General features: G+C 38.1%; 1 protein-coding gene across 1 annotated transcript; it reads right to left on the minus strand.

Moving 5' to 3' along the window:
• Positions 1-2,238: 2,238 nt before the first annotated feature.
• Positions 2,239-23,430, minus strand: LOC130323792 (intermembrane lipid transfer protein VPS13D-like; the record flags this gene model as incomplete). Its single annotated transcript, XM_056553187.1, has 4 exons — positions 2,239-2,389; positions 5,360-5,407; positions 5,964-6,099; positions 23,360-23,430. Coding segments are annotated over 4 exons (406 nt in total), but the record flags the coding sequence as incomplete, so codon positions are not given.
• Between the last annotated feature and the right edge of the window lie 984 nt (positions 23,431-24,414).

Genomic DNA, 24,414 nt, shown 5'->3' on the forward strand with positions numbered 1-24,414 from the left:
CCGTGGCGCTGTACAATGTCCTCACTGCTCTAACATTGTGTACGGCCCCTGGAGCCCCCATAATCCGTGGTGCTGTACAATGTCCTCACTGCTCTAACATTGTGTACGACCCCTGGAGCCCCCATAATCCGTGGTGCTGTACAATGTCCTCACTGCTCTAACATTGTGTACGACCCCTGGAGCCCCCATAATCCGTGGCGCTGTACAATGTCCTCACTGCTCTAACATTGTGTACGACCCCTGGAGCCCCCATAATCCGTGGCGCTGTACAATGTCCTCACTGCTCTAACATTGTGTACGGCCCCTGGAGCCCCCATAATCCATGGCGCTGTACAATGTCCTCACTGCTATAACATTGTGTACGACCCCTGGAGCCCCCATAATCCGTGGCGCTGCACAATGTCCTCACTGCTCTAACATTGTGTACGGCCCCTGGAGCCCCCATAATCCGTGGTGCTGTACAATGTCCTCACTGCTCTAACATTGTGTACGACCCCTGGAGCCCCCATAATCCGTGGCGCTGTACAATGTCCTCACTGCTCTAACATTGGGTACGGCCCCTGGAGCCCCCATAATCCGTGGCGCTGTACAATGTCCTCACTGCTATAACATTGTGTACGGCCCCTGGAGCCCCCATAATCCGTGGCGCTGTACAATGTCCTCACTGCTCTAACATTGTGTACGGCTCCTGGAGCCCCCATAATCCGTGGCGCTGTACAATGTCCTCACTGCTATAACATTGTGTACGACCCCTGGAGCCCCCATAATCCGTGGCGCTGTACAATGTCCTCACTGCTATAACATTGTGTACGACCCCTGGAGCCCCCATAATCCGTGGTGCTGTACAATGTCCTCACTGATCTGACATTGTGTACGACCCCTGGAGCCCCCATAATCCGTGGCGCTGTACAATGTCCTCACTGCTCTAACATTGTGTACGACCCCTGGAGCCCCCATAATCTGTGGCGCTGTACAATGTCCTCACTGCTCTAACATTGTGTACGACCCCTGGAGCCCCCATAATCCGTGGCGCTGTACAATGTCCTCACTGCTCTAACATTGTGTACGACCCCTGGAGCCCCCATAATCCGTGGTGCTGTACAATGTCCTCACTGCTCTAACATTGTGTACGGCCCCTGGAGCCTCCATAATCCGTGGCGCTGTACAATGTCCTCACTGCTCTAACATTGTGTACGGCTCCTGGAGCCCCCATAATCCGTGGCGCTGTACAATGTCCTCACTGCTATAACATTGTGTACGACCCCTGGAGCCCCCATAATCCGTGGCGCTGTACAATGTCCTCACTGCTATAACATTGGGTACGACCCCTGGAGCCCCCATAATCCGTGGCGCTGTACAATGTCCTCACTGCTCTAACATTGTGTACGACCCCTGGAGCCCCCATAATCCGTGGCGCTGTACAATGTCCTCACTGCTCTAACATTGTGTACGACCCCTGGAGCCCCCATAATCCGTGGTGCTGTACAATGTCCTCACTGCTCTAACATTGTGTACGACCCCTGGAGCCCCCATAATCCGTGGCGCTGTACAATGTCCTCACTGCTCTAACATTGTGTACGACCCCTGGAGCCCCCATAATCCGTGGCGCTGTACAATGTCCTCACTGCTCTAACATTGTGTACGGCCCCTGGAGCCCCCATAATCCGTGGCGCTGTACAATGTCCTCACTGCTCTAACATTGGGTACGGCCCCTGGAGCCCCCATAATCCGTGGTGCTGTACAATGTCCTCACTGCTATAACATTGTGTACGACCCCTGGAGCCCCCATAATCCGTGGTGCTGTACAATGTCCTCACTGCTCTAACATTGGGTACGACCCCTGGAGCCCCCATAATCCGTGGCGCTGTACAATGTCCTCACTGCTCTAACATTGGGTACGACCCCTGGAGCCCCCATAATCCGTGGCGCTGTACAATGTCCTCACTGCTCTAACATTGGGTACGACCCCTGGAGCCCCCATAATCCGTGGCGCTGTACAATGTCCTCACTGATCTAACATTGTGTACGGCCCCTGGAGCCCCCATAATCCGTGGCGCTGTACAATGTCCTCACTGCTCTAACATTGGGTACGACCCCTGGAGCCCCCATAATCCGTGGCGCTGTACAATGTCCTCACTGCTCTAACATTGTTTACGACCCCTGGAGCCCCCATAATCCGTGGCGCTGTACAATGTCCTCCATTATCCCTTCATAGGAGACCATATAATGAGCACTCACTGTCCGGGGCGGAGGGGCTGTCCAGTCGCAGCTCCATCGGGATCTCCAGCATATTCTTTACTATCAGAGACGATCGGACAGTCACCACCTTACGAGCGCTGCCCTCCATAGTGACGGCAAACACAACGCGCACGGGGGGCAACGCCGAGAACTGCAACATGGACAGAAAGGTGGAGAAAACAGATTAGTATGAGGAGATGTCCTGATATACTGAAGAGATTCACACGAGAGGGGGAAACCTCATCCAAAGCAGGGAGCCCTATCTAATCGACAGGAGTCTACACAGTAAACAGTGCTGCACTGCGGATTACTATATAGACAGTGCAGGTAAGTGACCATTTCCGGCCCCATCCCCCTGTATATATTCAGGGTCACCAGCCCCATCCAACTGTATATATTCAGGGTCACCGGCCCCATCCCCCTGTATATATTCAGGGTCACCGGCCCATTCCCCCTGTATATATTCAGGGTCACCGGCCCCATCTCTCTGTATATATTCAGGGTCACCGGCCCCTGGAGCCCCCATAATCCGTGGCGCTGCACAATGTCCTCACTGCTCTAACATTGTGTACGGCCCCTGGAGCCCCCATAATCCGGCCCCATCCCCCTGTATATATTCAGGGTCACCAGCCCCATCCAACTGTATATATTCAGGGTCACCGGCCCCATCCCCCTGTATATATTCAGGGTCACCGGCCCATTCCCCCTGTATATATTCAGGGTCACCGGCCCCATCTCTCTGTATATATTCAGGGTCACCGGCCCATTCTCCCTGTATATATTCAGGGTCACCGGCCCATTCTCCCTGTATATATTCAGGGTCACCGGCCCCATCCCCCTGTATATATTCAGGGTCACCGGCCCCATCCCCCTGTATATATTCAGGGTCACCGGCCCCATCCCCCTGTATATATTCAGGGTCACCGGCCCCATCCCCCTGTATATATTCAGGGTCACCGGCCCCATCTCCCTGTATATATTAAGGGTCACCGGCCCCATCTCCCTGTATATATTCAGGCTCACCGGCCCCATCTCCCTGTATATATTTAGGGTCACCGGCCCCATCTCCCTGTATATATTCAGGGTCACCGGCCCCATCTCCCTGTATATATTCAGGGTCACCGGCCCCATCTCCCTGTATATATTCAGGGTCACCGGCCCCATCTCCCTGTATATATTCAGGGTCACCGGCCCCATCTCCCTGTATATATTCAGGGTCACCGGCCCCATCGCCCTGTATATATTCAGGGTCACCGGCCCCATCGCCCTGTATATATTCAGGGTCACCGGCCCCATCCCCCTGTATATATTCAGGGTCACCGGCCCCATCCCCCTGTATATATTCAGGGTCACCGGCCCCATCTCCCTGTATGTATTCAGGGTCACCGGCCCCATCTCCCTGTATATATTCAGGCTCACCGGCCCCATCTCCCTGTATATATTTAGGGTCACCGGCCCCATCTCCCTGTATATATTCAGGGTCACCGGCCCCATCTCCCTGTATATATTCAGGGTCACCGGCCCCATCTCCCTGTATATATTCAGGGTCACCGGCCCCATCTCCCTGTATATATTCAGGGTCACCGGCCCCATCGCCCTGTATATATTCAGGGTCACCGGCCCCATCGCCCTGTATATATTCAGGGTCACCGGCCCCATCCCCCTGTATATATTCAGGGTCACCGGCCCATTCTCCCTGTATATATTCAGGGTCACCGGCCCATTCTCCCTGTATATATTCAGGGTCACCGGCCCATTCTCCCTGTATATATTCAGGGTCACCGGCCCCATCCCCCTGTATATATTCAGGGTCACCGGCCCCATCTCCCTGTATATATTCAGGGTCACCGGCCCCATCTCCCTGTATATATTCAGGGTCACCGGCCCCATCTCCCTGTATATATTCAGGGTCACCGGCCCCATCTCCCTGTATATATTAAGGGTCACCGGCCCCATCTCCCTGTATATATTAAGGGTCACCGGCCCCATCTCCCTGTATATATTCAGGGTCACCGGCCCCATCTCCCTGTATATATTCAGGGTCACCGGCCCCATCACCCTGTATATATTCAGGGTCACCGGCCCCATCTCCCTGTATATATTCAGGGTCACCGGCCCATTCTCCCTGTATATATTCAGGGTCACCGGACCATTCTCCCTGTATATATTCAGGGTCACCGGCCCATTCTCCCTGTATATATTCAGGGTCACCGGCCCATTCTCCCTGTATATATTCAGGGTCACCGGCCCCATCCCCCTGTATATATTCAGGGTCACCGGCCCCATCCCTCTGTATATATTCAGGGTCACCGGCCCCATCTCCCTGTATATATTCAGGGTCACCGGCCCATTCCCCCTGTATATTCAGGGTCACCGGCCCCATCTCCCTGTATATATTCAGGGTCACCGGCCCCATCTCCCTGTATATATTCAGGGTCACCGGCCCCATCTCCCTGTATATATTCAGGGTCACCGGCCCCATCACCCTGTATATATTCAGGGTCACCGGCCCCATCTCCCTGTATATATTCAGGGTCACAGGCCCATTCTCCCTGTATATATTCAGGGTCACCGGCCCATTCTCCCTGTATATATTCAGGGTCACCGGCCCATTCTCCCTGTATATATTCAGGGTCACCGGCCCATTCTCCCTGTATATATTCAGGGTCACCGGCCCCATCCCCCTGTATATATTCAGGGTCACCGGCCCCATCCCTCTGTATATATTCAGGGTCACCGGCCCCATCTCCCTGTATATATTCAGGGTCACCGGCCCATTCCCCCTGTATATATTCAGGCTCACCGGCCCCATCTCCCTGTATATATTCAGGGTCACCGGCCCATTCTCCCTGTATATATTCAGGGTCACCGGCCCATTCTCCCTGTATATATTCAGGGTCACCGGCCCCATCCCCCTGTATATATTCAGGGTCACCGGCCCCATCCCCCTGTATATATTCAGGGTCACCGGCCCCATCCCCCTGTATATATTCAGGGTCACCGGCCCCATCCCCCTGTATATTCAGGGTCACCGGCCCCATCCCCCTGTATATATTTAGGGTCACCCGTCTGTTTCACTTCCTATCATCTGTATATTAATACATTTAAGCCAATAACGTACATAGACCTGAGGATGAATGATGTTGGTTCTGCTTATTGGGCTCCCAACCTACAAAACATAAAGGAAACAGAATATGAGAGCGATGAAGATATAATGTGAGGATCTACGTCATCCGGCGCCTCGTCTGGATCATCGGACTGTCCTGTGCTGGAGACACCGCCGGACAACAGGGGCTGCCAGACCATCAGATTCCAGATTAAGGGTCTGTTCACACACATTGATTTAGCTGCAGAAAAATCATCATCAGAATCCAAGAAAAAATTTTAAGCGGAAAATCTGTAGCAAAATCGTCAGATGTGACCGCGCCCTGTGGGCCCCTAAACAATCGGGATAATCCGGACAGACAATCTATGTGCAGCAGACAGCGCAGAATCGGCGCCGGGATGGCTCAGATCCGCCTCCACTGAATTTCTGAGCAGATTTCACCAGAATTAAAATTTGGGCGGCAGAAGCCGTTACATGTACATTTCTCCGCTGGAAATTTGCGCAGTGTGAACGGCCCTTAGGAGCAAACATACAGAAGGATTGTACAATCCGCAGCAGATCCCGTGTGTGAACACATCCTTAAGGAAAATCAACATAAAAAAGGCAACAAGAGTCTTACGGATGATGAGGAGGAATTCTTATCCGGCGCCGCATAGCGGAAAAATATCCCGACTTTATCCACAGACACCGGGCTGACCTGTTCCCAACCACTGACCCGCACCTGGAGCTGGTGAATCCGTAAGTCGTGAGTGTGTCTGCGAATAGAGAGAGATGAGTGCGACAATCTACAAAACCACAATACACAGGGGCCAAATGAGGAAAGAAAGAATATAACTACTATACATGAGATAAATAAGGACTGTGGAGCCAATGTAGACTGTAGTGTCCGGTCTATTATTATTATTATTATTATTATTATTATTATTATACAGGAGGAGTAGATTGTAGTGTCCTGTCTATTATTATTATTATTATTATTATTATACAGGAGGAGTAGACTGTAGTGTCCTGTCTATTATTATTATTATTATTATTATTATACAGGAGGAGTAGACTGTAGTGTCCTGTCTATTATTATTATTATTATACAGGAGGAGTAGACTGTAGTGTCCTGTCTATTATTATTATACAGGAGGAGTAGACTGTAGTGTCCTGTCTATTATTATTATACAGGAGGAGTAGACTGTAGTGTCCTGTCTATTATTATTATTATTATACAGGAGGAGTAGACTGTAGTGTCCTGTCTATTATTATTATTATTATACAGGAGGAGTAGACTGTAGTGTCCTGTCTATTATTATTATACAGGAGGAGTAGACTGTAGTGTCCTGTCTATTATTATTATACAGGAGGAGTAGACTGTAGTGTCCTGTCTATTATTATTATACAGGAGGAGTAGACTGTAGTGTCCTGTCTATTATTATTATTATACAGGAGGAGTAGACTGTAGTGTCCTGTCTATTATTATTATTATTATTATTATACAGGAGGAGTAGACTGTAGTGTCCTGTCTATTATTATTATTATACAGGAGGAGTAGACTGTAGTGTCCTGTCTATTATTATTATTATTATACAGGAGGAGTAGACTGTAGTGTCCTGTCTATTATTATTATTATTATTATTATTATTATACAGGAGGAGTAGACTGTAGTGTCCTGTCTATTATTATTATTATTATTATTATTATACAGGAGGAGTAGACTGTAGTGTCCTGTCTATTATTATTATTATTATTATTATTATTATACAGGAGGAGTAGACTGTAGTGTCCTGTCTATTATTATTATTATTATACAGGAGGAGTAGACTGTAGTGTCCTGTCTATTATTATTATTATACAGGAGGAGTAGACTGTAGTGTCCTGTCTATTATTATTATTATTATTATTATACAGGAGGAGTAGACTGTAGTGTCCTGTCTATTATTATTATTATTATACAGGAGGAGTAGACTGTAGTGTCCTGTCTATTATTATTATTATTATTATTATTATTATTATTATACAGGAGGAGTAGACTGTAGTGTCCTGTCTATTATTATTATTATTATTATTATTATTATTAAACAGGAGGAGTAGACTGTAGTGTCCTGTCTATTATTATTATTATTATTATTATTATACAGGAGGAGTAGACTGTAGTGTCCTGTCTATTATTATTATACAGGAGGAGTAGACTGTAGTGTCCTGTCTATTATTATTATTATACAGGAGGAGTAGACTGTAGTGTCCTGTCTATTATTATTATTATTATTATTATTATACAGGAGGAGTAGACTGTAGTGTCCTGTCTATTATTATTATTATTATTATTATAATACAGGAGGAGTAGACTGTAGTGTCCGGTCTATTATTATTATTATTATTATTATTATTATAATACAGGAGGAGTAGACTGTAGTGTCCGGTCTATTATTATTATTATTATTATTATTATAATACAGGAGGAGTAGACTGTAGTGTCCTGTCTATTATTATTATTATTATTATTATTATACAGGAGGAGTAGACTGTAGTGTCCTGTCTATTATTATTATTATTATTATTATTATACAGGAGGAGTAGACTGTAGTGTCCGGTCTATTATTATTATTATTATTATTATTATTATAATACAGGAGGAGTAGACTGTAGTGTCCTGTCTATTATTATTATTATTATTATTATTATACAGGAGGAGTAGACTGTAGTGTCCTGTCTATTATTTTTATTATACAGGAGGAGTAGACTGTAGTGTCCTGTCTATTATTATTATTATACAGGAGGAGTAGACTGTAGTGTCCTGTCTATTATTATTATTATTATTATTATTATTATTATACAGGAGGAGTAGACTGTAGTGTCCTGTCTATTATTATTATTATTATTATACAGGAGGAGTAGACTGTAGTGTCCTGTCTATTATTATTATTATTATTATACAGGAGGAGTAGATTGTAGTGTCCTGTCTATTATTATTATGCAGGCGGAGTAGACTGTAGTGTCCTGTCTATTATTATTATTATTATACAGGAGGAGTAGACTGTAGTGTCCTGTCTATTATTATTATTATTATTATACAGGAGGAGTAGACTGTAGTGTCCTGTCTATTATTATTATTATTATTATTATTATACAGGAGGAGTAGACTGTATTGTCCTGTCTATTATTATTATTATACAGGAGGAGTAGACTGTAGTGTCCTGTCTATTATTATTATTATTATACAGGAGGAGTAGACTGTAGTGTCCTGTCTATTATTATTATTATTATTATTATTATACAGGAGGAGTAGACTGTAGTGTCCTGTCTATTATTATTATTATTATTATTATACAGGAGGAGTAGACTGTAGTGTCCTGTCTATTATTATTATTATACAGGAGGAGTAGACTGTAGTGTCCTGTCTATTATTATTATTATACAGGAGGAGTAGACTGTAGTGTCCTGTCTATTATTATTATTATACAGGAGGAGTAGACTGTAGTGTCCTGTCTATTATTATTATTATTATTATACAGGAGGAGTAGACTGTAGTGTCCTGTCTATTATTATTATTATACAGGAGGAGTAGACTGTAGTGTCCTGTCTATTATTATTATTATTATTATTATTATTATACAGGAGGAGTAGACTGTAGTGTCCTGTCTATTATTATTATTATTATACAGGAGGAGTAGACTGTAGTGTCCTGTCTATTATTATTATTATTATTATATAAGAGGAGTAGACTGTAGTGTCCTGTCTATTATTATTATACAGGAGGAGTAGACTGTAGTGTCCTGTCTATTATTATTATTATTATACAGGAGGAGTAGACTGTAGTGTCCTGTCTATTATTATTATTATACAGGAGGAGTAGACTGTAGTGTCCTGTCTATTATTATTATTATACAGGAGGAGTAGACTGTAGTGTCCTGTCTATTATTATTATTATACTGGAGGAGTAGACTGTAGTGTCCTGTCTATTATTATTATTATTATACAGGAGGAGTAGACTGTAGTGTCCTGTCTATTATTATTATTATACAGGAGGAGTAGACTGTAGTGTCCTGTCTATTATTATTATTATTATTATACAGGAGGAGTAGACTGTAGTGTCCTGTCTATTATTATTATTATTATATAAGAGGAGTAGACTGTAGTGTCCTGTCTATTATTATTATTATTATACAGGAGGAGTAGACTGTAGTGTCCTGTCTATTATTATTATTATTATTATTATTATTATTATACAGGAGGAGTAGACTGTAGTGTCCTGTCTATTATTATTATTATTATTATACAGGAGGAGTAGACTGTAGTGTCCTGTCTATTATTATTATTATTATACAGGAGGAGTAGACTGTAGTGTCCTGTCTATTATTATTATTATTATTATTATACAGGAGGAGTAGACTGTAGTGTCCTGTCTATTATTATTATTATTATTATTATACAGGAGGAGTAGACTGTAGTGTCCTGTCTATTATTATTATTATTATTATTATTATTATTATTATTATACAGGAGGAGTAGACTGTAGTGTCCTGTCTATTATTATTATTATTATTATACAGGAGGAGTAGACTGTAGTGTCCTGTCTATTATTATTATTATTATTATTATTATTATACAGGAGGAGTAGACTGTAGTGTCCTGTCTCTTATTATTATTATACAGGAGGAGTAGACTGTAGTGTCCTGTCTATTATTATTATTATACAGGAGGAGTAGACTGTAGTGTCCTGTCTATTATTATTATGCAGGAGGAGTAGACTGTAGTGTCCTGTCTATTATTATTATTATTATACAGGAGGAGTAGACTGTAGTGTCCTGTCTATTATTATTATTATTATTATTATTATACAGGAGGAGTAGACTGTAGTGTCCTGTCTATTATTATTATTATTATACAGGAGGAGTAGACTGTAGTGTCCTGTCTATTATTATTATTATTATTATTATTATTATACAGGAGGAGTAGACTGTAGTGTCCTGTCTATTATTATTATTATTATTATACAGGAGGAGTAGACTGTAGTGTCCTGTCTATTATTATTATTATTATTATTATACAGGAGGAGTAGACTGTAGTGTCCTGTCTATTATTATTATTATTATACAGGAGGAGTAGACTGTAGTGTCCTGTCTATTATTATTATTATTATACAGGAGGAGTAGACTGTAGTGTCCTGTCTATTATTATTATTATTATTATTATTATACAGGAGGAGTAGACTGTAGTGTCCTGTCTATTATTATTATTATTATACAGGAGGAGTAGACTGTAGTGTCCTGTTTATTATTATTATTATTATTATTATTATTATTATACAGGAGGAGTAGACTGTAGTGTCCTGTCTATTATTATTATTATACAGGAGGAGTAGACTGTAGTGTCCTGTCTATTATTATTATTATTATTATTATTATTATTATTATTATACAGGAGGAGTAGACTGTAGTGTCCTGTCTATTATTATTATTATACAGGAGGAGTAGACTGTAGTGTCCTGTCTATTATTATTATTATACAGGAGGAGTAGACTGTAGTGTCCTGTCTATTATTATTATTATCATACAGGAGGAGTAGACTGTAGTGTCCTGTCTATTATTATTATTATTATTATTATTATTATTATTATTATACAGGAGGAGTAGACTGTAGTGTCCTGTCTATTATTATTATTATTATTATACAGGAGGAGTAGACTGTAGTGTCCTGTCTATTATTATTATTATTATTATTATACAGGAGGAGTAGACTGTAGTGTCCTGTCTATTATTATTATTATACAGGAGGAGTAGACTGTAGTGTCCTGTCTATTATTATTATTATACAGGAGGAGTAGACTGTAGAGTCCTGTCTATTATTATTATTATTATTATTCTTATACAGGAGGAGTAGACTGTAGTGTCCTGTCTATTATTATTATTATACAGGAGGAGTAGACTGTAGTGTCCTGTCTATTATTATTATGCAGGAGGAGTAGACTGTAGTGTCCTGTCTATTATTATTATTATTATTATTATACAGGAGGAGTAGACTGTAGTGTCCTGTCTATTATTATTATTATTATTATTATACAGGAGGAGTAGACTGTAGTGTCCTGTCTATTATTATTATTATTATACAGGAGGAGTAGACTGTAGTGTCCTGTCTATTATTATTATTATTATTATTATTATACAGGAGGAGTAGACTGTAGTGTCCTGTCTATTATTATTATACAGGAGAAGTAGACTGTAGTGTCCTGTCTATTATTATTATTATTATACAGGAGGAGTAGACTGTAGTGTCCTGTCTATTATTATTATTATTATACAGGAGGAGTAGACTGTAGTGTCCTGTCTATTATTATTATTATTATTATTATTATACAGGAGGAGTAGACTGTAGTGTCCTGTCTATTATTATTATTATTATACAGGAGGAGTAGACTGTAGTGTCCTGTCTATTATTATTATTATTATTATTATTATACAGGAGGAGTAGACTGTAGTGTCCTGTCTATTATTATTATACAGGAGAAGTAGACTGTAGTGTCCTGTCTATTATTATTATTATTATACAGGAGGAGTAGACTGTAGTGTCCTGTCTATTATTATTATTATTATTATTATTATACAGGAGGAGTAGACTGTAGTGTCCTGTCTATTATTATTATACAGGAGAAGTAGACTGTAGTGTCCTGTCTATTATTATTATTATTATACAGGAGGAGTAGACTGTAGTGTCCTGTCTATTATTATTATTATACAGGAGGAGTAGACTGTAGTGTCCTGTCTATTATTATTATTATTATTATTATACAGGAGGAGTAGACTGTAGTGTCCTGTCTATTATTATTATTATACAGGAGGAGTAGACTGTAGTGTCCTGTCTATTATTATTATTATTATTATACAGGAGGAGTAGACTGTAGTGTCCTGTCTATTATTATTATTATTACACAGGAGGAGTAGACTGTAGTGTCCTGTCTATTATTATTATTATACAGGAGGAGTAGACTGTAGTGTCCTGTCTATTATTATTATTATACAGGAGGAGTAGACTGTAGTGTCCTGTCTATTATTATTATTATACAGGAGGAGTAGACTGTAGTGTCCTGTCTATTATTATTATTATTATACAGGAGGAGTAGACTGTAGTGTCCTGTCTATTATTATTATTATTATTATTATACAGGAGGAGTAGACTGTAGTGTCCTGTCTATTATTATTATTATTATTATACAGGAGGAGTAGACTGTAGTGTCCTGTCTATTATTATTATTATTATTATTATTATACAGGAGGAGTAGACTGTAGTGTCCTGTCTATTATTATTATTATTATTATACAGGAGGAGTAGACTGTAGTGTCCTGTCTATTATTATTATTATTATTATTATTATTATTATACAGGAGGAGTAGACTGTAGTGTCCTGTCTATTATTATTATTATTATACAGGAGGAGTAGACTGTAGTGTCCTGTTTATTATTATTATTATTATTATTATTATTATTATACAGGAGGAGTAGACTGTAGTGTCCTGTCTATTATTATTATTATTATTATACAGGAGGAGTAGACTGTAGTGTCCTGTCTATTATTATTATTATTATACAGGAGGAGTAGACTGTAGTGTCCTGTCTATTATTATTATACAGGAGGAGTAGACTGTAGTGTCCTGTCTATTATTATTATTATTATTATTATTATTATTATTATACAGGAGGAGTAGACTGTAGTGTCCTGTCTATTATTATTATTATTATACAGGAGGAGTAGACTGTAGTGTCCTGTCTATTATTATTATTATACAGGAGGAGTAGACTGTAGTGTCCTGTCTATTATTATTATTATCATACAGGAGGAGTAGACTGTAGTGTCCTGTCTATTATTATTATTATTATATAGGAGGAGTAGACTGTAGTGTCCTGTCTATTATTATTATTATTATTATTATTATTATTATACAGGAGGAGTAGACTGTAGTGTCCTGTCTATTATTATTATTATTATTATTATTATTATTATTATTATTATACAGGAGGAGTAGACTGTAGTGTCCTGTCTATTATTATTATTATACAGGAGGAGTAGACTGTAGTGTCCTGTCTATTATTATTATTATACAGGAGGAGTAGACTGTAGTGTCCTGTCTATTATTATTATTATTATTATTATACAGGAGGAGTAGACTGTAGTGTCCTGTCTATTATTATTATTATACAGGAGGAGTAGACTGTAGTGTCCTGTCTATTATTATTATGCAGGAGGAGTAGACTGTAGTGTCCTGTCTATTATTATTATTATTATACAGGAGGAGTAGACTGTAGTGTCCTGTCTATTATTATTATTATTATTATACAGGAGGAGTAGACTGTAGTGTCCTGTCTATTATTATTATTATTATACAGGAGGAGTAGACTGTAGTGTCCTGTCTATTATTATTATTATTATTATTATACAGGAGGAGTAGACTGTAGTGTCCTGTCTATTATTATTATTATTATTATACAGGAGGAGTAGACTGTAGTGTCCTGTCTATTATTATTATTATTATACAGGAGGAGTAGACTGTAGTGTCCTGTCTATTATTATTATTATTATTATTATTATACAGGAGGAGTAGACTGTATTGTCCTGTCTATTATTATTATTATACAGGAGGAGTAGACTGTAGTGTCCTGTCTATTATTATTATTATTATACAGGAGGAGTAGACTGTAGTGTCCTGTCCATTATTATTATTATACAGGAGGAGTAGACTGTAGTGTCCTATCTATTATTATTATTATACAGGAGGAGTAGACTGTAGTGTCCTGTCTATTATTATTATTATACAGGAGGAGTAGACTGTAGTGTCCTGTCTATTATTATTATTATTATTATTATTATACAGGAGGAGTAGACTGTAGTGTCCTGTCTATTATTATTATTATTATACAGGAGGAGTAGACTGTAGTGTCCTGTCTATTATTATTATTATACAGGAGGAGTAGACTGTAGTGTCCTGTCTATTATTATTATACAGGAGGAGTAGACTGTAGTGTCCTGTCTATTATTATTATTATTATTATTATTATTATTATTATTATACAGGAGGAGTAGACTGTAGTGTCCTGTCTATTATTATTATTATTATTATTATTATACAGGAGGAGTAGACTGTAGTGTCCTGTCTATTATTATTATACAGGAGGAGTAGACTGTAGTGTCCTGTCTATTATTATTATACAGGAGGAGTAGACTGTAGTGTCCTGTCTATTATTATTATTATTATTATTATTATTATACAGGAGGAGTAGACTGTAGTGTCCTGTCTATTATTATTATTATTATACAGGAGGAGTAGACTGTAGTGTCCTGTCTATTATTATTATTATTATTATTATTATACAGGAGGAGTAGACTGTAGTGTCCTGTCTATTATTATTATTATTATTATTATTATTATACAGGAGGAGTAGACTGTAGTGTCCTGTCTATTATTATTATTATTATACAGGAGGAGTAGACTGTAGTGTCCTGTCTATTATTATTATTATATAAGAGGAGTAGACTGTAGTGTCCTGTCTATTATTATTATTATTATTATTATACAGGAGGAGTAGACTGTAGTGTCCTGTCTATTATTATTATTATTATACAGGAGGAGTAGACTGTAGTGTCCTGTCTATTATTATTATTATTATTATTATTATTATACAGGAGGAGTAGACTGTAGTGTCCTGTCTATTATTATTATTATTATACAGGAGGAGTAGACTGTAGTGTCCTGTCTATTATTATTATTATACAGGAGGAGTAGACTGTAGTGTCCTGTCTATTATTATTATTATACAGGAGGAGTAGACTGTAGTGTCCTGTCTATTATTATTATTATACAGGAGGAGTAGACTGTAGTGTCCTGTCTATTATTATTATTATTATACAGGAGGAGTAGACTGTAGTGTCCTGTCTATTATTATTATTATTATACAGGAGGAGTAGACTGTAGTGTCCTGTCTATTATTATTATACAGGAGGAGTAGACTGTAGTGTTCTGTCTATTATTATTATTATTATTATTATACAGGAGGAGTAGACTGTAGTGTCCTGTCTATTATTATTATTATCATACAGGAGAAGTAGACTGTAGTGTCCTGTCTATTATTATCATTATTATTATTATACAGGACGAGTAGACTGTAGTGTCCTGTCTATTATTATTATTATTATTATACAGGAGGAGTAGCCTGTAGTGTTCTGTCTATTATTATTATTATTATTATACAGGAGGAGTAGACTGTAGTGTCCTGTCTATTATTATTATTATTATACAGGAGGAGTAGACTGTAGTGTCCTGTCTATTATTATTATTATACAGGAGGAGTAGACTGTAGTGTCCTGTCTATTATTATTATTATACAGGAGGAGTAGACTGTAGAGTCCTGTCTATTATTATTATTATTATTATTATACAGGAGGAGTAGACTGAAGTGTCCTGTCTATTATTATTATTATACAGGAGGAGTAGACTGTAGTGTCCTGTCTATTATTATTATACAGGAGGAGTAGACTGTAGTGTCCTGTCTATTATTATTATACAGGAGGAGTAGACTGTAGTGTCCTGTCTATTATTATTATTATTATTATTATTATACAGGAGGAGTAGACTGTAGTGTCCTGTCTATTATTATTATTATACAGGAGGAGTAGACTGTAGTGTCCTGTCTATTATTATTATACAGGAGGAGTAGACTGTAGTGTCCTGTCTATTATTATTATACAGGAGGAGTAGACTGTAGTGTCCTGTCTATTATTATTATTATTATTATACAGGAGGAGTAGACTGTAGTGTCCTGTCCATTATTATTATTATACAGGAGGAGTAGACTGTAGTGTCCTGTCTATTATTATTATTATACAGGAGGAGTAGACTGTAGTGTCCTGTCTATTATTATTATTATTATACAGGAGGAGTAGACTGTAGTGTCCTGTCTATTATTATTATTATACAGGAGGAGTAGACTGTAGTGTCCTGTCTATTATTATTATTATTATTATTATTATACAGGAGGAGTAGACTGTAGTGTCCTGTCTATTATTATTATTATACAGGAGGAGTAGACTGTAGAGTCCTGTCTATTATTATTATTATTATTATTATTATACAGGAGGAGTAGACTGTAGTGTCCTGTCTATTATTATTATACAGGAGGAGTAGACTGTAGTGTCCTGTCTATTATTATTATTATTATTATTATACAGGAGGAGTAGACTGTAGTGTCCTGTCTATTATTATTATTATACAGGAGGAGTAGACTGTAGTGTCCTGTCTATTATTATTATACAGGAGGAGTAGACTGTAGTGTCCTGTCTATTATTATTATTATACAGGAGGAGTAGACTGTAGTGTCCTGTCTATTATTATTATTATTAGTATTATTATACAGGAGGAGTAGACTGTAGTGTCCTGTCTATTATTATTATTATTATACAGGAGGAGTAGACTGTAGTGTCCTGTCTATTATTATTATTATACAGGAGGAGTAGGCTGTAGTGTCCTGTCTATTATTATTATACAGGAGGAGTAGACTGTAGTGTCCTGTCTATTATTATTATTATTATACAGGAGGAGTAGACTGTAGTGTCCTGTCTATTATTATTATTATTATTATTATTATTATACAGGAGGAGTAGACTGTAGTGTCCTGTCTATTATTATTATTATTATTATTATACAGGAGGAGTAGACTGTAGTGTCCTGTCTATTATTATTATTATTATTATTATTATACAGGAGGAGTAGACTGTAGTGTCCTGTCTATTATTATTATACAGGAGGAGTAGACTGTAGTGTCCTGTCCATTATTATTATTATACAGGAGGAGTAGACTGTAGTGTCCTGTCTATTATTATTATTATACAGGAGGAGTAGACTGTAGTGTCCTGTCTATTATTATTATACAGGAGGAGTAGACTGTAGTGTCCTGTCTATTATTATTATTATTATTATACAGGAGGAGTAGACTGTAGTGTCCTGTCTATTATTATTATTATACAGGAGGAGTAGACTGTAGTGTCCTGTCTATTATTATTATTATACAGGAGTAGACTGTAGTGTCCTGTCTATTATTATTATTATACAGGAGGAGTAGACTGTAGTGTCCTGTCTATTATTATTATTATTATTATTATTATTATACAGGAGGAGTAGACTGTAGTGTCCTGTCTATTATTATTATTATTATACAGGAGGAGTAGACTGTAGTGTCCTGTCTATTATTATTATTATTATTATTATTATTATTATACAGGAGGAGTAGACTGTAGTGTCCTGTCTATTATTATTATTATTATTATTATTATTATACAGGAGGAGTAGACTGTAGTGTCCTGTCTATTATTATTATTATTATACAGGAGGAGTAGACTGTAGTGTCCTGTCTATTATTATTATTATACAGGAGGAGTAGACTGTAGTGTCCTGTCTATTATTATTATACAGGAGGAGTAGACTGTAGTGTCCTGTCTATTATTATTATTATACAGGAGGAGTAGACTGTAGTGTCCTGTCTATTATTATTATTATTATACAGGAGGAGTAGACTGTAGTGTCCTGTCTATTATTATTATTATTATTATTATACAGGAGGAGTAGACTGTAGTGTCCTGTCTATTATTATTATACAGGAGGAGTAGACTGTAGTGTCCTGTCTATTATTATTATACAGGAGGAGTAGACTGTAGTGTTCTGTCTATTATTATTATTATTATTATACAGGAGGAGTAGACTGTAGTGTCCTGTCTATTATTATTATTATCATACAGGAGGAGTAGACTGTAGTGTCCTGTCTATTATTATTATTATTATTATTATACAGGAGGAGTAGACTGTAGTGTCCTGTCTATTATTATTATTATTATTATACAGGAGGAGTAGCCTGTAGTGTCCTGACTATTATTATTATTATTATTATACAGGAGGAGTAGACTGTAGTGTCCTGTCTATTATTATTATTATTATACAGGAGGAGTAGACTGTAGTGTCCTGTCTATTATTATTATTATACAGGAGGAGTAGACTGTAGTGTCCTGTCTATTATTATTATTATTATTATTATTATTATACAGGAGGAGTAGACTGTAGTGTCCTGTCTATTATTATTATTATACAGGAGGAGTAGACTGTAGTGTCCTGTCTATTATTATTATACAGGAGGAGTAGACTGTAGTGTCCTGTCTATTATTATTATTATTATACAGGAGGAGTAGACTGTAGTGTCCTGTCCATTATTATTATTATACAGGAGGAGTAGACTGTAGTGTCCTGTCTATTATTATTATTATTATTATTATTATTATACAGGAGGAGTAGACTGTAGTGTCCTGTCTATTATTATTATTATACAGGAGGAGTAGACTGTAGTGTCCTGTCTATTATTATTATTATTATACAGGAGGAGTAGACTGTAGTGTCCTGTCTATTATTATTATTATACAGGAGGAGTAGACTGTAGTGTCCTGTCTATTATTATTATTATACAGGAGGAGTAGACTGTAGAGTCCTGTCTATTATTATTATTATACAGGAGGAGTAGGCTGTAGTGTCCTGTCTATTATTATTATACAGGAGGAGTAGACTGTAGTGTCCTGTCTATTATTATTATTATACAGGAGGAGTAGACTGTAGTGTCCTGTCTATTATTATTATTATACAGGAGGAGTAGACTGTAGAGTCCTGTCTATTATTATTATTATTATTATTATTATACAGGAGGAGTAGACTGTAGTGTCCTGTCTATTATTATTATACAGGAGGAGTAGACTGTAGTGTCCTGTCTATTATTATTATACAGGAGGAGTAGACTGTAGTGTCCTGTCTATTATTATTATTATACAGGAGGAGTAGACTGTAGTGTCCTGTCTATTATTATTATTATTATTATACAGGAGGAGTAGACTGTAGTGTCCTGTCTATTATTATTATTATACAGGAGGAGTAGACTGTAGTGTCCTGTCTATTATTATTATACAGGAGGAGTAGACTGTAGTGTCCTGTCTATTATTATTATACAGGAGGAGTAGACTGTAGTGTCCTGTCTATTATTATTATTATTATACAGGAGGAGTAGACTGTAGTGTCCTGTCTATTATTATTATTATACAGGAGGAGTAGACTGTAGTGTCCTGTCTATTATTATTATACAGGAGGAGTAGACTGTAGTGTCCTGTCTATTATTATTATTATACAGGAGGAGTAGACTGTAGTGTCCTGTCTATTATTATTATTATTAGTATTATTATACAGGAGGAGTAGACTGTAGTGTCCTGTCTATTATTATTATTATTATACAGGAGGAGTAGACTGTAGTGTCCTGTCTATTATTATTATTATACAGGAGGAGTAGGCTGTAGTGTCCTGTCTATTATTATTATACAGGGGGAGTAGACTGTAGTGTCCTGTCTATTATTATTATTAATATACAGGAGGAGTAGACTGTAGTGTCCTGTCTATTATTATTATTATTATACAGGAGGAGTAGACTGTAGTGTCCTGTCTATTATTATTATTATTATTATTATTATTATACAGGAGGAGTAGACTGTAGTGTCCTGTCTATTATTATTATACAGGAGGAGTAGACTGTAGTGTCCTGTCTATTATTATTATTATTATTATTATACAGGAGGAGTAGACTGTAGTGTCCTGTCTATTATTATTATTATACAGGAGGAGTAGACTGTAGTGTCCTGTCTATTATTATTATACAGGAGGAGTAGACTGTAGTGTCCTGTCTATTATTATTATTATTATACAGGAGGAGTAGACTGTAGTGTCCTGTCTATTATTATTATTATTATTATTATTATACAGGAGGAGTAGACTGTAGTGTCCTGTCTATTATTATTATACAGGAGGAGTAGACTGTAGTGTCCTGTCCATTATTATTATTATACAGGAGGAGTAGACTGTAGTGTCCTGTCTATTATTATTATTATACAGGAGGAGTAGACTGTATTGTCCTGTCTATTATTATTATTATACAGGAGGAGTAGACTGTAGTGTCCTGTCTATTATTATTATTATTATACAGGAGGAGTAGACTGTAGTGTCCTGTCTATTATTATTATTATTATACAGGAGGAGTAGACTGTAGTGTCCTGTCTATTATTATTATTATTATTATTATTATACAGGAGGAGTAGACTGTAGTGTCCTGTCTATTATTATTATACAGGAGGAGTAGACTGTAGTGTCCTGTCCATTATTATTATTATACAGGAGGAGTAGACTGTAGTGTCCTGTCTATTATTATTATTATACAGGAGGAGTAGACTGTAGTGTCCTGTCTATTATTATTATTATACAGGAGGAGTAGACTGTAGTGTCCTGTCTATTATTATTATTATTATTATACAGGAGGAGTAGACTGTAGTGTCCTGTCTATTATTATTATACAGGAGGAGTAGACTGTAGTGTCCTGTCTATTATTATTATTATTATTATTATACAGGAGGAGTAGACTGTAGTGTCCTGTCTATTATTATTATTATTATTATTATACAGGAGGAGTAGACTGTAGTGTCCTGTCTATTATTATTATTATTATACAGGAGGAGTAGACTGTAGTGTCCTGTCTATTATTATTATTATTATTATTATTATTATTATACAGGAGGAGTAGACTGTAGTGTCCTGTCTATTATTATTATTATTATTATTATACAGGAGGAGTAGACTGTAGTGTCCTGTCCATTATTATTATTATACAGGAGGAGTAGACTGTAGTGTCCGGTCTATTATTATTATTATTATACAGGAGGAGTAGACTGTAGTGTCCTGTCTATTATTATTATTATTATTATTATTATTATACAGGAGGAGTAGACTGTAGTGTCCTGTCTATTATTATTATTATTATTATTATTATACAGGAGGAGTAGACTGTAGTGTCCTGTCTATTATTATTATTATACAGGAGGAGTAGACTGTAGTGTCCTGTCTATTATTATTATACAGGAGGAGTAGACTGTAGTGTCCTGTCTATTATTATTATTATTATTATACAGGAGGAGTAGACTGTAGTGTCCTGTCTATTATTATTATTATTATTATACAGGAGGAGTAGACTGTAGTGTCCTGTCTAATTATTATTATACAGGAGGAGTAGGCTGTAGTGTCCTGTCTATTATTATTATTATTATTATTATACAGGAGGAGTAGACTGTAGTGTCCTGTCTATTATTATTATTATTATACAGGAGGAGTAGACTGTAGTGTCCTGTCTATTATTATTATTATTATTATTATACAGGAGGAGTAGGCTGTAGTGTCCTGTCTATTATTATTATTATTATTATACAGGAGGAGTAGACTGTAGTGTCCTGTCTATTATTATTATTATTATACAGGAGGAGTAGACTGTAGTGTCCTGTCTATTATTATTATACAGGAGAAGTAGACTGTAGTGTCCTGTCTATTATTATTATTATTATACAGGAGGAGTAGACTGTAGTGTCCTGTCTATTATTATTATTATTATTATTATTATACAGGAGGAGTAGACTGTAGTGTCCTGTCTATTATTATTATTATTATTATACAGGAGGAGTAGACTGTAGTGTCCTGTCTATTATTATTATACAGGAGAAGTAGACTGTAGTGTCCTGTCTATTATTATTATTATTATACAGGAGGAGTAGACTGTAGTGTCCTGTCTATTATTATTATTATTATTATTATTATACAGGAGGAGTAGACTGTAGTGTCCTGTCTATTATTATTATTATTATTATTATTATTATACAGGAGGAGTAGACTGTAGTGTCCTGTCTATTATTATTATTATTATACAGGAGGAGTAGACTGTAATGTTATGGTAAATAAACATATTTCTAATATACTTTTAAAAAAATAAATGAAGTTTTCTATGTTTTATTTGTGCTTAAAAAAGCTCCAGAGCTCATTACGCCTCATCTTATACATAGACTAAGGACCGAGGTCCAAACACAGGAAGTGCAGCCTGGAGTGCTGAGGGGGGTGTGTCCAGCCTCATCCAATCATAGCTCCTCTCACACTTAACTGCCATATGCTGTTGGTTGGAGCCCACCCCCTCTCAGCACTCCAGGCTGCACTTCCTGTGTTTGGACCTTGGTCCTAAGTCTGAGATGGGGAAAATGTGCTCTTAAAGGGGTATTCCAGGAATTTTTTTCCTATGCTACAGGGACTGTAGAGTCAGTGTGGTCCATAATATCGTGTCTGTACCTGTGTGTGACGTTTTCTCACTATTCTGCGATTTTCATCCCAATAATTATTTTTACCAGCATACAAAATGACTGCTGTCTCAGATTTTTCCCAGCTTGCAATGTGGCCGAGACCTGACATCACTAGTCAGCTGATGACCGGGAGCCTGTCTGCTTCAATGGGTGGAGAGAGCAATCTGCAAGTAATGCAACAGCTGGAGGCACCCTGATTGAAAACCACAGGTCTTCAGCTCATTTATGTTTCAATGGGTGGGGTGGCTGATGTGTGGGAGGGAGGAAAATGGAATCATGGGATTTGTAGGCAAACAAGAGAACTGAAAACAGGAATAGCAGTTAACACAAAGCTCCCAGAGTGTTCAGGTGATCTCACAGCATAGCCCTTTATCCCCAAGACGAGCGCAGATCCGTCCTACCTGTCCATTACTGTCAGCCAGGTACCTACTGTAATCCCCTTATGGTGGAGAACCCCTTTAAGCACAAATAAAATATAGAAAACTTCATTTTTTTTAAACAAATTATATTAGAAATATTTTTTATTTACCATAAAGGAGCGCAATAGCCAATAATCGTGTTCCTGAGAGCGCCATTTAATAAACATTGAGGGGATTTAAAAAAACAAAAAACAACCCTTCGTAAATCTTGTCAGCGTTTAGTCGTTTTTTAACCTGGTGTGCTGAGTTTTGCGCAGATCTGTCAGACAGCCGGCAGCGCTCCGATATATAGGTGCGGCCCCAGACTGACTGCCGTTACCCCCCAGACGGACTCACACAAGCTGTAAATATTGGGTGATTATGTCCTTACCGTCCACCTACCTGTGTCTCAGTTTTTCTCTTGTCCCAAATTCAAAGGGTATCTCCTCCCCTGGGGCACTTCTCTCCACTGACTGACATTATGGGCGTCATCCAGGAAGTCTCTGTCACCCCCAGAAACCACTTCTGGGCTCCCGCTATGTGACAGCGCCGCCCTGCCGCAACGAAAAACAGGAGACAACTCAATTCCCATTATAGAGTGCGCCCTGCCGCAACGAAAAACAGGAGACAACTCAATTCCCATTATAGAGGCCGCCCTGCCGCAACGAAAAACAGGAGACAACTCAATTCCCATTATAGAGGCCGCCCTGCCGCAACGACAAACAGGAGACAACTCAATTCCCATTATAGAGGGCGCCCTGCCGCAACGACAAACAGGAGACAACTCAATTCCCATTATAGAGTGCGCCCTGCCGCAACGACAAACAGGAGACAACTCAATTCCCATTATAGAGGGCGCCCTGCCGCAACGAAAAACAGGAGACAACTCAATTCCCATTATAGAGGCCGCCCTGCCGCAACGACAACAGGAGACAACTCAATTCCCATTATAGAGGCCGCCCTGCCGCAACGACAAACAGGAGACAACTCAATTCCCATTATAGAGGCCGCCCTGCCGCAACGACAAACAGGAGACAACTCAATTCCCATTATAGAGGCCGCCCTGCCGCAACGACAAACAGGAGACAACTCAATTCCCATTATAGAGGCCGCCCTGCCGCAACGACAAACAGGAGACAACTCAATTCCCATTATAGAGGGCGCCCTGCCGCAACGACAAACAGGAGACAACTCAATTCCATTATAGAGGGCGCCCTGCCGCAACGACAAACAGGAGACAACTCAATTCCCATTATAGAGTGCGCCCTGCCGCAACGACAAACAGGAGACAACTCAATTCCCATTATAGAGTGCGCCCTGCCGCAACGAAAAACAGGAGACAACTCAATTCCCATTATAGAGGGCGCCCTGCCGCAACGACAAACAGGAGACAACTCAATTCCCATTATAGAGGGCGCCCTGCCGCAACGACAAACAGGAGACAACTCAATTCCATT

This window comes from Hyla sarda, unplaced genomic scaffold (genome assembly GCF_029499605.1).
Source record: "Hyla sarda isolate aHylSar1 unplaced genomic scaffold, aHylSar1.hap1 scaffold_2545, whole genome shotgun sequence".
In the NCBI taxonomy this organism is placed as follows: domain Eukaryota; kingdom Metazoa; phylum Chordata; class Amphibia; order Anura; family Hylidae; genus Hyla; species Hyla sarda.